A 15,520-nucleotide genomic window follows, 5' to 3' on the forward strand; every position below is an offset into this window, starting at 1 on the left:
TTGAAAATTATTGCTTTTTAACCATAATAAAGAAATTAAGGGAAAAAACAAATAGACATTTTGAGGTAGATAGTTGTGGAAAACCACTGCTTGAGACTTTTGCTTAATATGCATTTTGATATTTGAAGGGCAAAACAGTGAAAGATTGCTTCTATTCATCGGTAATTGGTTAAAGAGGAGGTTTAGAATTTTGACTTAGAATAGTCACAGGAATTATAACTTTTATTCCACACAAAGACCAGTTTGAAGTTGAAATATTTTACCATAACTAATGATTGAAGTAGAGTCTGGAATAGTGTTGCACCAATAAACACGAGGAAATGCAAGTGTTAAATCACAGACAGGCTGCTGAACTAAAGCAAAATACTGCGGTTGCTGCTAATATGAAATAAACACAGAGAATGGTAGAGAAACTCAGCAGGTCTGGCAGCATCTGTGGGGAGAAAGCTGAGTTAACGTTTCCAGTCCGGATAGCAGCTAGGATCAACTGGAACTCATGTTGAAGATGGGGATTGAGGTCTGGGGTGGTGGAGGAATAGTGGGTTGGTGGCGGAAGGTTGAGCAGATAGATGGAGACGGTCCAGAGAGAAAGAGGAATATGGAAGGGGCAGGCAGATGAGGGGATTGGTGATAATAGGCCAGGAAAGAAGAGAAATTGAATCGGTGATAATGGGAGTTGAGAGTAAGGGTGAATGGGTAGGCTGTGCTGAAAGCAACCCATGTTATAGAGTCATGCAACATAGAAATAGGCCACTTGGCCCATCATGTCTATGCCAACCAACAAATACCAAGCTACACTAATCCCATTTCCCTGCACTTGGTCCATAGCCTACTGTGCCCAGGAGTTTTATATGCTCATCCAGATGCTTCTTCAATGTTGCAAGAGGACCTGCCTCCATCACCCCCTCAGGTAGCTCCCTACGCATTTAGAGTCATAGAGTCATAGAGATGTACAGCATGGAAACAGACCCTTTGGTCCAACCTGTCCATGCCAACCAGATATCCCAACCATCCCATATCCCTCCAAATCCTTCCTATTCATATACCCATCCAAATGCCTCTTAAATGTTGCAATTGTACCAGCCTCCACCACTTTCTCTGGCAGCTTATTCCATACCCATTCCACCCTCTGTGTAAAAAAGGTGCCCCATAGGTCTCTTTTATATCTTGCGCCTCTCACCCTAAACCTATGCCCTCCAGTTCCAGACTCCCCAATCCCAGGGAAAAGACTTTGCCTATTTACCTTATCCATGCCCCTTGTGATTTTATAAACCTCTATAAGGTCACCCCTCCGACGCTCCAGGGAAAACAGCCCCAGCCTGTTCAGCCTCTCCATATAGCTCAAATCCTCCAACACTGGCAACATCCTTGTAAATCTTTTCTGGACCCTTTCAAATTTCACAATATCTTTCTGATAGGAAGAAGACCAGAATTGCACGCAATATTTCAACAGTGGCCTAACCAATGTCTTGTACAGCCACAACATGACCTCCCAACTCCTGTACTCAATACGCTGACTATTAAAGGAAAGCATACCTTTTTCACTATCCTATCTACCTGCGGCTCAAGAAGCTATGAACCTGCACTCCAAGGTCTCTTTGTTCAGCAACACTCCCTAGGACCTTACCATAAAGCGTATAAGTCCTGCTAAGATTTACTTTCCCAAAATGCAGCACCTCGCATTTATCTGAATTAAACTCCATCTGCCACTTCTCAGCCCATTGGCCCATTTGGTCAAGATCCTGTTGTAATCTGAGGTAAACCTCTTCGCTGTCCACTACACCTCCAATTTGGTGTCATCTGAAAACTTACTAACTGTACGTCTTATGCTTGCATCCAAATCATTTATGTAAATGACAAAAAGTAGAGGACCCAGCACCGATCCTTGTGGCACTCCACTGGTCACAGGCCTCCAGTCTGAAAAACAACCCTCCACCACCACCCTTTGTCTTCTCCCTTTGAGCCAGTTCTGTATCCAAATGGCTAGTTCCCCCTGTATTCCATGAGATCTAACCTTGCTAATCGGTCTCCCATGGGGACCCTTGTCGAACGCCTTACTGAAGTCCATATAGATCACATCTACCGCTCTGCCCTCATCAATCCTTTTTGTTACTTCTTCAAAAAACTCAATCAAGTTTGTGAGACATGATTTCCCACGCACAAAGCCATGTTGACTATCCCTAATCAGTCCTTGCTTTTCCAAATGCATGTACATCCTGTCCCTCAGGATTCCCTCCAACAACTTGCCCACCACCGACATCAGGCTCACTGTTCTATAGTTCCTTGGCTTGCCCTTTCCATGTTTCTTAAACAGTGGCACCACATTTACCAACCTCCAGTCTTCCGGCACCTCACCTGTGACTATTGATGATACAAATATCTCAGCAAGAGGCCCAGCAATCACTTCTCTAGCATCCCACAGAGTTCTAGGGTACACCTGATCAGATCCTGGGGATTTATCCACCTTTACCCGTTTCAAGACATCCAGGACTTCCTCCTCTGTAATATGGACATTCTGCAAGGTGTCACCGTCTATTTCCCTACAGTCTATATCTTCCATATCCTTTTCCACAGTAAATATGGAAGCAAAATACACATTTAGTATCTCCCCCATTTTCTATGGCTCCACACAAAGGCCGCCTTGCTGATCTTTTGAGGGGCCCTATTCTCTCCCTAGTTACCCTTTTGTCCTTAATGTATTTGTAAAAACTCTTTGGATTCTCCTTAATTCTTCTATCATCCTTTGGGGAAAAATAATTTTCTCAAATCTCCTCTGATCCCAAATTAGCTGTGCTGAAAACAACACATGTACTGACTGGACCAGGGTATGGGTCAAGGACGGAATCAGGCTCTACATTTAGGCGGCACGGTGGCACAGTGGTTAGCACTGCTGCCTCACAGCACCAGAGACCCGGGTTCAATTCCCGCCTCAGGCGACTGACTGTGTGGAGTTTGCACATTCTCCCCGTGTCTGCGTGGGTTTCCTCCGGGTGCTCCGGTTTCCTCCCACAGTCCAAAGATGTGCAGGTCAGGTGAATTGGCCATGCTAAATTGCCCTTAGTGTTAGGTAAGGGGTATATGTAAGGGTATGGGTGGGTTGCGCTTCGGCGGGTCGGTGTGGACGTGTTGGGCCGAAGGGCCTGTTTCCATACTGTAATGCAATCTAATCAATCTAATTTATTGAACTAGATGTTGTGTCCTAGAGAAGCCCTGTTTCCCTCTCCACAGATGCTGCCAGACCTGCTGAGCTTCTCCAGCAATCTCCGTGTTTCTTATTGATTTGTTGAAAGCCGATTGGGTACGACAGGTTTAATCATGCCTGTAAGTAGAGGATGAGACAAAGCAACAGAGAGAGAGCAGGACAGGCCCAATCCCTGTCCTTTTGCTCCAGCCCACACAGATTGGGCCAAATCAGTGACAGAAACATCTCTGTAGCTTCAAGAGGAAAGGGAGATGCAATTCAAATGAAGGAGAAGGGAAAATGGCAGGGAAGTGGAATTCAAGTTCCACCTTTGGTGAAGTTACCTCATGATCCTACACCTCTGCTCCTTTCCCATTGTCCTGCACTTCTTCACCTGGACACATTTTTATTCAATACTCTTTTTAAAGTTTCTATTGAATCTCTGCCCATTCAGCTGATGCATTCCAGAGCTCACTGTTAGAAAAGTATGTCACCAATTCTGGTTCTTCTGTCAATAACTTGTCATCTGTCTCCTGAATTTTATTCACTCATCAGATGTGGGTGTCACTGACTGGGCAATAATTTATTGCCTATTGATCTTGAGAAGGTGGGGCTGAGCCGCCATCTTGGACCACTGCAGTCCATGTGCTGTAGGTAGACCCACAATACCCTTTGGGAGGTAATTTTAGGATTTTTCAGCAACACTGAACGAGCAGCAATACATTTCAAAGTCATGATGTTGAGAGGCTTGGAGGGGAACTTGCAGATAGTGGTGTTGTACCCATGTATCTGTTGTCCTTGTCCTACATGGGAGTAGTCGTGAGTTTGGAAGGTGCTATCTGAGGATCTTTGGTGAATTTCTGCATCTTGTAGGTGGTACACACTGCTGCTACTGAGCCCGGTGGTGGAGGGAGTGGATGTTTGTGGATGTGGTGCCAGCCAAGTGGGCTGCTTTGTTCTGGATGGTGTCAAGCTTCTTGAGTGTTGTTAGAGCTGCAAATGGAGAGTATTCCATCGTACTCCTGCCTTGTGCCCTGTAGATGGTGGGCAGACTCTGGGAAGTCAGGAGATGAGGTACTCACTGCAGAATTCCTAGCCAGAGTAATTATACAGTGTGTCCAGTTTTGTTCCTTGTCAATGTTTCTGGGAACCCCTCAGGATGTCGATAGTGGGTGCTTCAGTGATGGTAATGCCTTTGAATTTCAAGAGGTGAAGGTTAGATTCTTTCTTGTCATTAGCCTTGCATTTGTGTGGCACGAATGTCATGTTGCTGAACACAGTTGTTCCTCAATGTCTCAAATAAATACATTTGTGACTTGAACACCTTTATCAAATATCTAATACACATTCAAATGCTCTTATTTTATGATGTAGGAAAGACAGCATTTGCATACTGTGAGGAACCACATATCGCAATGAAATTGTTATATATTTACCCATGTTTTGTTATATATTAGAACTGGATACAATCACAAAATCACAGTATAGTTATAGTTCAAAGGTTCTGAAGGAGGCCATTTGGTCTATTTTTTAAGGTACATGTGGGGAAATTTCATATCTGCACCCAGTGAAACACATTGCGTGAGTTAAAGCTAGTGGGAATAGACCTGAGGCAGTTTAAATAGGGTCTCCAATTTACAAGCAGCCTGCAAGAATGAAATAGATAGAGTTCTGATTTCTTCAGTCTTGAAGTATAATTATTCAAACAGCACAAACACATGTTAACATGCTAGGGTTTTAGGCGTTGGCTGAGGAATAAATATTAGTTAGGATACTGGGGAAAACACCCCACACCTCTTTAACATTGTGTCCTATGGGATCTGCTCTATCCACTTGAGGTCTCACCAGAAAGATGACATCTCCAACAGGATCTCTTCTGTTCTGCACTGCAGTCTCAAAGTTTGGAGCCTTGTGATGAGACTTGAACCCACAAGCTACAATTGTTAGCCACTGAGGCACAGCTGTGCACTAGATCTTTAGCATTTGCCTCATGAGGCAAACAAGAGAGTCCTATAGTGTTCCTGACAACACAGGAGAAGCAGCTGCCATGTCAGTTTATATCTTACATTCTGGTCTGGGCCTTGAACCAATAACCTACACGTCTCAGTGACTAGAGTGCACAAACTGAGCCAAGTGTTGTGTGTCACCTGAGGCGATGAGATGCTTGCTCAGGTGATGGAGACACAACTGAGAGAATCCTCGGCTGTTGTTCCCCTGACAGTCTAACACCTTCTATGTGAATTCAGCACAATAAAGCTGTTGATGGGCTAGTGTCATCCCATGCATATGACTACAAGAATTAGCGGTGAATATATTAAACAACAGATACATTGGCTTCTACTCTGCTACAAAAACAAGAGAATTGTATTTCCTAGTGCACAGAAAGAGATTGCTAACACAAAGAAAGGGTGGGTTATCTCTTATTCAGGGTATTTAGAAGATCCATTGTTCAGCTTCAAGTCTTTTAGTTTATTAAACATGCCACAGACTAACATTAAGGAGCATCCCATTTTATTTTGTGATGGGAAAGACATTTATCTGCAACAATAAGCCTTTGTGATGTGCTTCCGGTCTTTAGATAAGGTTTTGGAGGCCTGTGGCCAGCGGTGTGCCACAAGGATCGGTGCCGAGTCCACTATTTTTCATCATTTATATAAACGATTTGGATGGGAGCATAGGAGGTATAGTTAGTAAGGTTGCAGATGACATCAAAATTGGGGGTGTAGTGGACAGTGAAGAAGGTTACCTCAGAGTACAACAGGATCTGGATCAGATGGGCCAATGGGCTGAGAGGTGGCAGATGGAGTTTAATTTAGATAAATGTGAGGTGCTGCATTTTGGAAAAGCAAATCAGAGCAGAACTTTTACACTTAATGGTAAGGTCCTGGGGAATGTTGCTGAACAAAGAGACCTTGGAGTGCAGGTTCATAGCTCCTTGAAAGTAAAGTCTCAGATAGATAGCATAGTGAAGAAGGCATTTGGTATGCTTTCCTTTATTGGTCAGAGTTTTCAGTACAGGAGTTGAGGGGTCATATTGAGGCTGTACAGGACATTGGTTAGGCCACTGTTGGAATATCGTGTGCAATTCTGGTCTCTTCCTATCGGAAAGATGTTGTAAAAGTTGAAAGGGTTCAGAAAAGATTTACAAAGATGTTGCCAGGGTTGGAGGATTTGAGCTATAGGAAGAGGTTGACTAGGCTGGGGCTGTTTTCCCTGGAGCGTCAGAGGCTGAGGGGTGACCTTATAGAGGTTCATAAAATCATGAGAAGCATTGATAGGATAAATGGGCAAGGTCTTTTCCCTGGGGTGGAGTGTCCAGAACTAGAGGGCATAGACTGAGGCTGAGAGGGGAAAGATATAAAAGGGAGCTAAGGGGCAACTTTTTGCGTGTATGGGATGAGCTACCAGAGGAAGTGGTGGAGGTTGGTACAACTATAGCATTTAAAAGGTATCTGGATGGGTATATAAATAGGAAGGGTTTAGAGGGATATGGGCCAAGTGCTGGCAAATGGGAATAGATTAGGTTAGGATTTCTGGTCAGCATGGACAAGTTGGACAGAAGGATCTGTTTTCGTGCTGTACATCTCTATGACTCTATGACTCCAAATAACTGTTGAGAAAACATCATTTGACTGATCTAAAAAGCACTGTACTGTATAATTCTCCCTGTGAATGTAGTCCTGTTGCTTTGCATTGGTTCATTTTTAAATTTACCCCCTCAGGGGATCAGCTCTGTTTGATTGCCTGTTGGTGAACATATCTCTTGGCTAGACCACGATTAGGGGCCACCACATAAGAAACAGGAGAAGGATCCGGGCATTTGTGCCCATTCGATAAGATCATGGCTGATCTCAGTGAGGTTTTAACTTCACTTTCTGGCTACCCCCAAAGCCCTTGACACCATCATTGACGCCAGGCATCAGTCCAGCTCAGTCTTGAATATATTCAAGAGAATTCCAAAGATTAACAATCCCCTCCATGTCATTTCAATTCATGGTCCTATACCTTAAATGGGAGGTCCTTATTTTTAATGGTGCTCCTAATTCTTGAATATTACCTGAGAAAAACCATTCCCACTGCATCTAACCTGTGAAGAGCCCCTCAAACATTTATGTGTCAATGGGAACCATCTTTCATTCAGTCGAACTCCAATGAGTATAGACCCTACTCACATGACCTTTCCTCATAAAATATATTCTGTCATTGCTGAGAATTAGCCTAGTGAACCTTCTCTGAACCCTTTCCAATGGAAGCATGTCCTCCCTGAGGTGAGGAGATCAGAACAGTATGTGTGACTCCAGCTTGGCCTCACCACTAGCAAAAGCCATAAATTGCTGGAAAAGCTCAGCAGGTCTGGCAGCATCTGTGGAGGGAAATCAGAGTTAACATTTTGGTTGAGTGACCCGTCCTCAGAATTGACCCCTGAGGACAGGTCACTCGACCTGAAACGTTAACTCTGATTTCTCTTCACAGATGCTGCCCGACTTGCTGAGGTCTCCCCACAATTTCTGTTTTTGTTTCTTCAGTTCTTTCGGTTTTTATTTGGTCTCGCCAAAATCTTGTACTGTTGTAGTAAGGCCTCCCTACTTTTATATCCCATTGTCCTTGCAATAAAGGCCAGCATTCTATTTGCTTTCCTGATTACTTGCTACACTTATCATCAGTTCCTTACTGCTCATGTGAAAATGCTCATGTAAGTCGTTAGTCATTGAACCACTCATTGCTCTTATTGGGAAGTTCACTTGTAAGCAGGCCGCTGGCTGGGAGACCCTGGTGGGGCACCACATGGTCAAATAGCGCAACGTAATTCTCAGCCTGGGCTTGCTTATGAAGTATGATTGCTGAGGTACCGATTTGGAAAGGAGCTGGGATCTATACCTCAGCTTTGTGTCACTCCCTTCAAGGAGGGGCGAGAAATCGACATTGGGGCAAATAATAAACCCTGCCTTTTTGTTTGTTCTCTTGCAGCTCTGTGGCTTTGTCTACGCTTGTTACGTCAGCAAAGTCTTTATGGAAGAGGAAGACAGCTGTAAGTGACTGACGTTCTTATTCAGGATGATGCTTCACCTTTGGTAACACTGCAGGGAGAACCATAGGGTGGGGTGGGTTGGTGGGATGGGGGGGGGGTGGTATTTTAAACCTGATTCTCGGCTCGGGAAATGTGTGAAATGCCAGTTTTCCCACCGCCACAAACCCCCTCCCCAAATGCTACGGCTGTCCACCGATCTCATTGAAAAGTATTATCAGGTAGAGTTGGAATGCTCCAATCCAATTGGTATGTCAGTCCGTGGGTCAAGTTAAAATTGCTTCTCCCAAAGTTTTATACATGAGCCAAACTCTAAGACACCAATCCTCTTGGGAATAATCACAGGAAGAAGTAACAAAACAGTTGAGTCATTGAAGGTGCTGTATAAATGCAGATTGTTGTCTCTGGGGACAGTTTTTCAGAGTCTGTCCATAGGATCTGACATTTTCATACAGTAATTCCAGTCATTTCAACTGAAATGTTTCCACAGGGTAGAAACATAGAAATATTGGGCGCAAGAGCATTGTTTGTTACCCTGAGTAAAACTACCTCAGGCTTAGCTGGAGGTAACGAGATTGAAGTCGCTTTCAACTAGAGATGTTGATGCACTGGTGATTGTTGTTCAAAATTCAGTCCATTTTGTGCCTACAGATCGGAGAGTTGCAAATGGAATCCTGCTGTTACAAAAATGGGGAACTGCAGACCTATTGCCCAAGGGAAAAGACCAGAAACTATAAGACCATAAGAAGTAGGAACTCGGCCAGGCAATTTGGACCCTTGAGGCTGTTCCACCATTCAATAGGTTCACAGCTGGTCTGACATTCCTCATGTCAGATTTCCTTCCCTTTCCCTGTAACACACGATTTCCCCGACTGATCAAAAATCAATCTATTTCAGCCTTAAGTATATACAAAGTTAAAAATCACACAACACCAGGTTAGATACCAACGGGTTATAGTCCAACAGCAGCGCTCCAAAAGCTAGTGCTTCCAAATAAACCTGTTGGATTATAACCTGGTGTTGTGTGATTTTTAAATTTGTCCCCCCCCTCTCCCGGTCCAACACCGGCTCCTCCACATCATAAATATATACAAGCACTCTACCCCCTCAGCTCTCTGTGACAAGGAGTTCCAAAGAAATTTTTCCTCATCTCAGTCTTAAATTAGTGTCCCTCTGTTCTGGGACTATAAAAATCTGATATGTTTCAATGGGATCACCTCCCATTCTTCTGAACTCCAATGAGTAGAGTCCCAACCTGTTTAATCTTTGCTGTTAAGATAGTTCCGGGTGATCCTTCTCTGAACTGCCTCCAATGCAATAACGCCTTTTCTTGAATAAGGAGACTAAAACTGTTCACAGTCTTCTTTGTGTGGACTGACCAGCATCTTGTTGCAGTAAGATTTCCCTACACTTCATTCTGTTAGCCTTCCTGCTTACCTGCTGCATCTGACAAAGCATGTTCATTCCTGAGCATTTAGGAAATAATTGTCTGGTTAGACAATGTGGATTTTTAAAGGGGAACTCTTGGCTGACAGACCTGATAGAGATTTTTTGAGGACATTACAACGGAGTTAATAAGGGGAAACAACATATATGATGCATCTGAAATGTCATAAACCATAGAATGTAGGAGCAGAAATAGGCCATTCAGCCCATCGAGTCTGCTCCATCATCCAGTGAGATCGTGGCTGATCTGATCATCCTCAAATCCACTTTCCAGCCTTTTCCCCATAATCCTTGAATCCCTTCCTGATTAAAAATCTGTCTCTCTCAGACTTTACTTTCCAATGGGATAAAGAATTCCACATATTTTCCATCCTCCGCAGTTGCTCCTTACCTCCACCTGTATGGATCCTGCATCAGCTGATGCATGACTCCTTCTTGCTGATGGATTAGTTTCATCTTGTACTAACAAAGTCACCCCACCACCTCTCCCTTCCTGCCTGCCCTTTTGAAAGGTTACAAATTCCTGAATGTTTAGTTCCCACCTTTGATCTCCTTGTAACCATGTCTCTGTAATGAATCTAGGATCATACCCAGTAACATCTATATGTGCCGATAATTTGTTTATTTCATTGTGAATATTATGCATATTATTAATTTGACCTTTTTATTTTCTGTTTCCTCTTTGTCCATATTTACTGCTTTTTTTTCAGACTTTCATACTCTGTCCGTTCCTGTCCCATTCTGGGTATTATGGTCAAACACACTACCCTTTTACTTTGCAAGCTTTCCATTCCCCCCAGTCTTGAGCCCTCCCCCTCTAATTAGTTTAACTCCCTCTTTACAGCCCTAGCTATTCAGTTCACCAGGACACATTTCAAACACCTTTGATAAAGTCCCATAAAAGAGTTTAGGAGGAGGATGCAACAGACCTCCAGGTGATTTAGACAGGCTGTTGTGTGGGCAAGAACAGGCAGATACAGTCATACAACACAGACACAAACCCTTCGGTCTCACCAGTCCATGCTAACCATAATCCCAAACTAAACTCATCCCAGCTACCTGTGCTTGACCCATATCCCTCCAAAATCTCTTATTAATGAACTTATCCAAATGTCTTTTAAACATTGTAACTGTACCTGCATCCACCACTTCCGCTGGAAGATCATTCCAAACACGAACCACTTGCTGTGTAAACAAAAAATTGTATCCCATGCCTTTTTAAAAATCTTTCTCCTCTCACCTTAAAAATATGTCCCCCAATCTTGAAATTCCCCACCTAAGGGAAAAGACACCTGCCATTCACCTCATCTATATCCTTCCTGAAGAAGGGCTCATGCCCGAAACGTCAATTCTCCTACTCCTTGGATGCTGCCTGACCTGCTGCGCTTTTCCAGCAACACATTTTCATCTATATCACTCATGATTTTATAAACCTCTATAAGGTCACCTCTCAACCTCCAGTGTTCCAGTGAAAGGAGTCGCAGCCTATCCAGCTTTCCTTTATAATTCAAACCCTCCTTCCTCGCAACATCCTGGTAAATCTACAGCTTAATAATATCCTTCCTATAACAGAGAACTGGACACATTTACCATCCCCTGAGAAAAAGAACAGGAAATGACATCACCACAGGAAATTACATCACCGACCCATGGAAACTCAAACATATAAATAGAAAGCAGGAAACATCAGAAGTGCTTCATCTAGAGACTCACTGAAGATGTTACCTAGTATGGTGATGAAACATCTGAAAATGAACATAGAACATAGTACAGCACAGAACAGGCCCTTTGGCCCATGATGTTGTGCCGAGGTCTTATCCTAATGTAAAATATAATAACTTAACCTACACACCCCTCAACTCACTGCTATCCATGTGTATGTCCAGCAGTCGCTTAATGTCCCTAATGACTTTGCTTCCACCACCACCCTGGCAACGCATTCTCTGCATAAAGAACATACCTCTGATGTCTCCTCTATACCTTTCTCTTAATATCTTAAAACTATGACCCCTCGTACCAGTCAATCCTGCCCTGGGAAGAATCTCTGGCTATTGACTCTATCTATTCCTCTCATTATCTTGTACATCTCGATCAGGTTTCCTCTCTTCCTCCTTCTCTCCAGAGAGAAACGTCCGAGCTCTTTCAACCTTTCTTCATAAGGCAAGCCCTCCAGTCCAGGCAGCATCCTGGTAAACCTTCTTTGCACCCTCCCCAAAGCCTCTGTATTTTTCCAATAGTAGGGCGACCAGAACTGAACACAATATTCCAAGTGTGATCTCACCAGGAGCGTGTAGAACTGTAGCAAAACCTCATGGCTCTTAAACGTGATCCCCCTGTTAATGAAAGCCAAAATGCCATATGCTTTCTTAACAACCTTATCCACTTGGGTAGCAATTTTGAGGGATCTATGTACTTGCACACCCAGATCCCTCTGTTCCTCCACACTACCAAGAATCCTGTCTTTAATCCTATATTCAGCATTCGAGTTCAACCTTCCAAAATGCATCATTTCGCATTTATCCAGGTTGAACACCATCTGCCATTTCTCAGCCCAGCTCTGCATCCTGTCTATGTCATGCTGCAGCCTGCAGTAGCCCTCTATACTATCGATGCCACCTCCAACCTTTGTGTCATCTGCAAATTTACTAACCCACCCCTCAACCTCCTCGTCCAAGTCATTTATAAAAACTGTGAAGAGCAGAGGCCCAAGAACAGAGCCCTTCCAGCTCAGTGAGCAAGCCTACATCCAGGACCTAAGTGCCTTTTATGTACATCATAAAGAGTGACATAAGGAGTGACATGCTGGGAGCTAGCAGGGTGGCACAATGGTAAAGTGGTTAGCATTGCTGCCTCACAGCGACAGGGACCTGGGTTCAATTCCCACCTTGGGTGACTGTGTGGAGTTTGCACATTCTCTGCGTGATTTTCCTCCCACAATCCAAAGATGTGTAGGTCAGGTGAATTTCCCACGTTAAATTGCCCTAGTGTTAGGTACATTAGTTAGGGGAATGGGTCTGGGTGGGTTACTCTTCGGAGGGCCAGCATGCAATTGTTGGGCTGAAGGGCCTGTTTCCATACTGTAGGGAATCTAATCTAATGTATGTGTAACAGGTAATTTGGAAGACAAATGTTGAATCTTTGGAATTCTCTACCCAGAGGGCTGTAGAAGCTCTGTCATTAAATGATTCAAGACAGAAATTGATAGACATATAGTCACTCATAACTTCAAGCCAAATGGGGATAGTTAAGGAAGATGGTTTTGAAGCAACTGATGGACCAGCTCCTAGAATGGTGAAGCAGGCCTGAGCAGCTGCTAAGGTGTAGTTCTCACTGAAATCCAGTAAGTGTCCTCGGCCAGCTCAGGAAGAGTACTCCCCTGCCATCTGAAACCACGTCTTTCTGCCCTTCCTTACCACAGGCCTCCTTCCCTGTCAGCCAACTGTCTTTGCTCAAACATTTGGCCTGGATCTTGTTGTTCTTTAGACCTTCTATGGATGTGCTTCTACAAAGTAAAGTTCTAAGTTTGCATGTACCCACAGTGATAACAGAGTTCATTTAATTCAGGAGTGTAATTTACAATAGTCTCACTTGACAACTGCTTCCTTTCATGAAATGCAGCTTTCAATGTAATCGCATTCTTAGTCATGGTATAGTATGAGTCCAGAATTTCATTTATTGCAAATTAGTCCATTGTGCTCCCGAGCAGGCAACATTAGATTATAACCACCTTGAAACCATCTTGGTAAAGAAAGCATTTACTTTATCCTCATAAAGAGTGACATGCTGGAAGCTAGCATGTATTTGCAACATACTATAATCATTTTCAGCCAAAGGTATAACCTTCATTCATAATTACATCAGGCCCTCTTTGTTAGATTGATTCCCCCATTATCACCAAATATGCCTCCACTTTTCTCAATTGTTTACCTAATTGAAAGGTGGTCCTGTTTGGATCTACAAAATACTTGTAGGAATAGGCAAGACAAATAAGGGTAAAATGTTGCCCTTTAATCAGGGGTCTAGAAGCAAGTGATGTAATTTAAAAATAAGAAGGTTTTCATTTGGAACTGAGATGAGGAGGAACTGAGGTATAGATGAGTCTTAATCGCATTGACAAATTATAGCAGATCAGGTGAGGGGCTGAATGATTTGAGTTCCACACGGGACAGTTGGTATTGTTATGTAGCCACTTTCCTCATAGTGAGATCCTACACACGACTTTGCATGAACAATATTTGCTTTCACTGGTGATGCTTGAAGGATGAATGTTGCCCAAGATTCCATGAGAACTTCCTGCTTTGTGGTTTGGAACAAAGAGCCCTTAAGATGTTAAGGGTTAATGTGAGGCCATAGCTGTTTAATTGACACCTTGTATCCTCACAAAGTATTGAAATTTGTATCTCATCTGGAATTCCTAGGGAACAGATGTTTCACAAACTTGCTTTAGCATCAGATGCTGCTTCTTGAGATGCTAAGAAAAAAAGGCAGAGGGACAGAGGGGATTGGGCTTTTGCCCAAAACTTCGATTTTCCTGCTTCTTGGATGCTGCCTGACCTGCTGTGCTTTTCCAGCACCACTCTAATGTTGACTCTAATCTCCAACATCTGCAGTCCTTGCTTTTGCTGAGGGATAGAGAGAGCAAGCCTTCCAGTTCTGTTTTTATGAACTCAACATTCTTCTCCCTGATTTAATCAAACAAAGCTGCTGCCTGAAATATAGTTCCTTTGTGTATTTCCATGTCTGGTTCCATTTTTTTGAACTAGGATAATGTACAATAGGTGAAACTTCCAATAGGTGAAACTTCCAGAAAGTAAATCCAACAGGAGATGTCATGTTGATGACATGTTAATTTCAGTTCAGTTTGGGCCTTGTTTATTGATGGCTTTATGAGCTTGGCTCAACTTGATCAGGTGACCAATGTAACTAACTTAAGCTAGTGCTTCGCCTTTTATAAAAAACCATGATCGATCCCAAATATTACAGGAAACCAAAAACTGATTGTCCATTTTTACCACTAGGATCCCAAGGCCCAATTCTTCCGTCCACCTCTGTATCCCACAATTTATAGAGATTCCTTATTGAAGTTCTTAAGAGTTCTTATCACCAAGACAAGCAAACTGACCTTCCTGCCTTGCCCCCACTGCTTTCCTGCCTCTAGTCTATTTTGGAAAAGCATTTGTAAGCTGCAATACCACTGTCTCCTGTCACTTTCACTGAAAGACCTGCACAGGTGTCACACCTTTAATGGAGTGAACCACCCCAAGTTGCTTCACAGGAATGTCAGGGTTTGACACTGAGCTGCATAAGGAGGCGTTATGACTGGTGACCAAAAGCTTTGTCAAAGAGGTTGGTTTTCATGCGAATGTTAAAGGAGGAGAGCAAAAGGGAGAGGCTTCTAGGGAATAGGATCCTGGTTACTGCAACAATAAGATGTTGGAATGATGTATTGCTGCAAAACAATGTACTTGCTCTTTGAAAGGGCAGGCATTTTCACGGAAGGGTCCAAATGATCGTCTGTGCTCAGTTATTCTTTGTTTCTGTAATATTCTGCTACACAACTTGGATAAAGGGATTGGAAAAGAGGAGGGATGTATCGCAAGAGTGATCAGGCTAATATTCTGGATCAGTGGTGCTGGAAGAGCACAGCAATTCAGGCAGCATCCGAAGACAGGCAAAATCAGGCTAATATGCCTTTTCAACCCCTCCCTCGTGTTTCAGCTCTCTCCATTCTGTGCTGGTAGCTAAAGCTAGGCTGGAGACTTGACGTCCACTGATTAACCAGCTGGATAACACTGCTGCTTCTGACAGCTGGTAACACAGAAACGTGGGAGGAAGTCAAGCACAGGTTACTGACTTGTGTTTTGATC

At 43.4% G+C, this 15,520-nt stretch overlaps 1 protein-coding gene across 3 annotated transcripts in view; it reads left to right on the top strand.

The window, feature by feature from the left end:
* The window catches only part of LOC122563496 (sodium/potassium-transporting ATPase subunit beta-1-interacting protein 1), a 591,744-nt gene that overhangs the window by 527,890 nt on the left and 48,334 nt on the right, over nt 1-15,520 (top strand). For all 3 annotated transcript variants that reach the window (XM_087976711.1, XM_043717291.2, XM_043717290.2), the window contains one exon: nt 8,150-8,210. In XM_087976711.1, the coding sequence (XP_087832837.1) occupies nt 8,150-8,210 (61 nt within the window). The remainder of the gene's footprint in view (nt 1-8,149; nt 8,211-15,520) is intronic.

This window comes from Chiloscyllium plagiosum, unplaced genomic scaffold (genome assembly GCF_037043375.1).
Source record: "Chiloscyllium plagiosum isolate Xiang-an unplaced genomic scaffold, Cpla_swu_hap1 HiC_scaffold_30, whole genome shotgun sequence".
NCBI classification, from domain to species: domain Eukaryota; kingdom Metazoa; phylum Chordata; class Chondrichthyes; order Orectolobiformes; family Hemiscylliidae; genus Chiloscyllium; species Chiloscyllium plagiosum.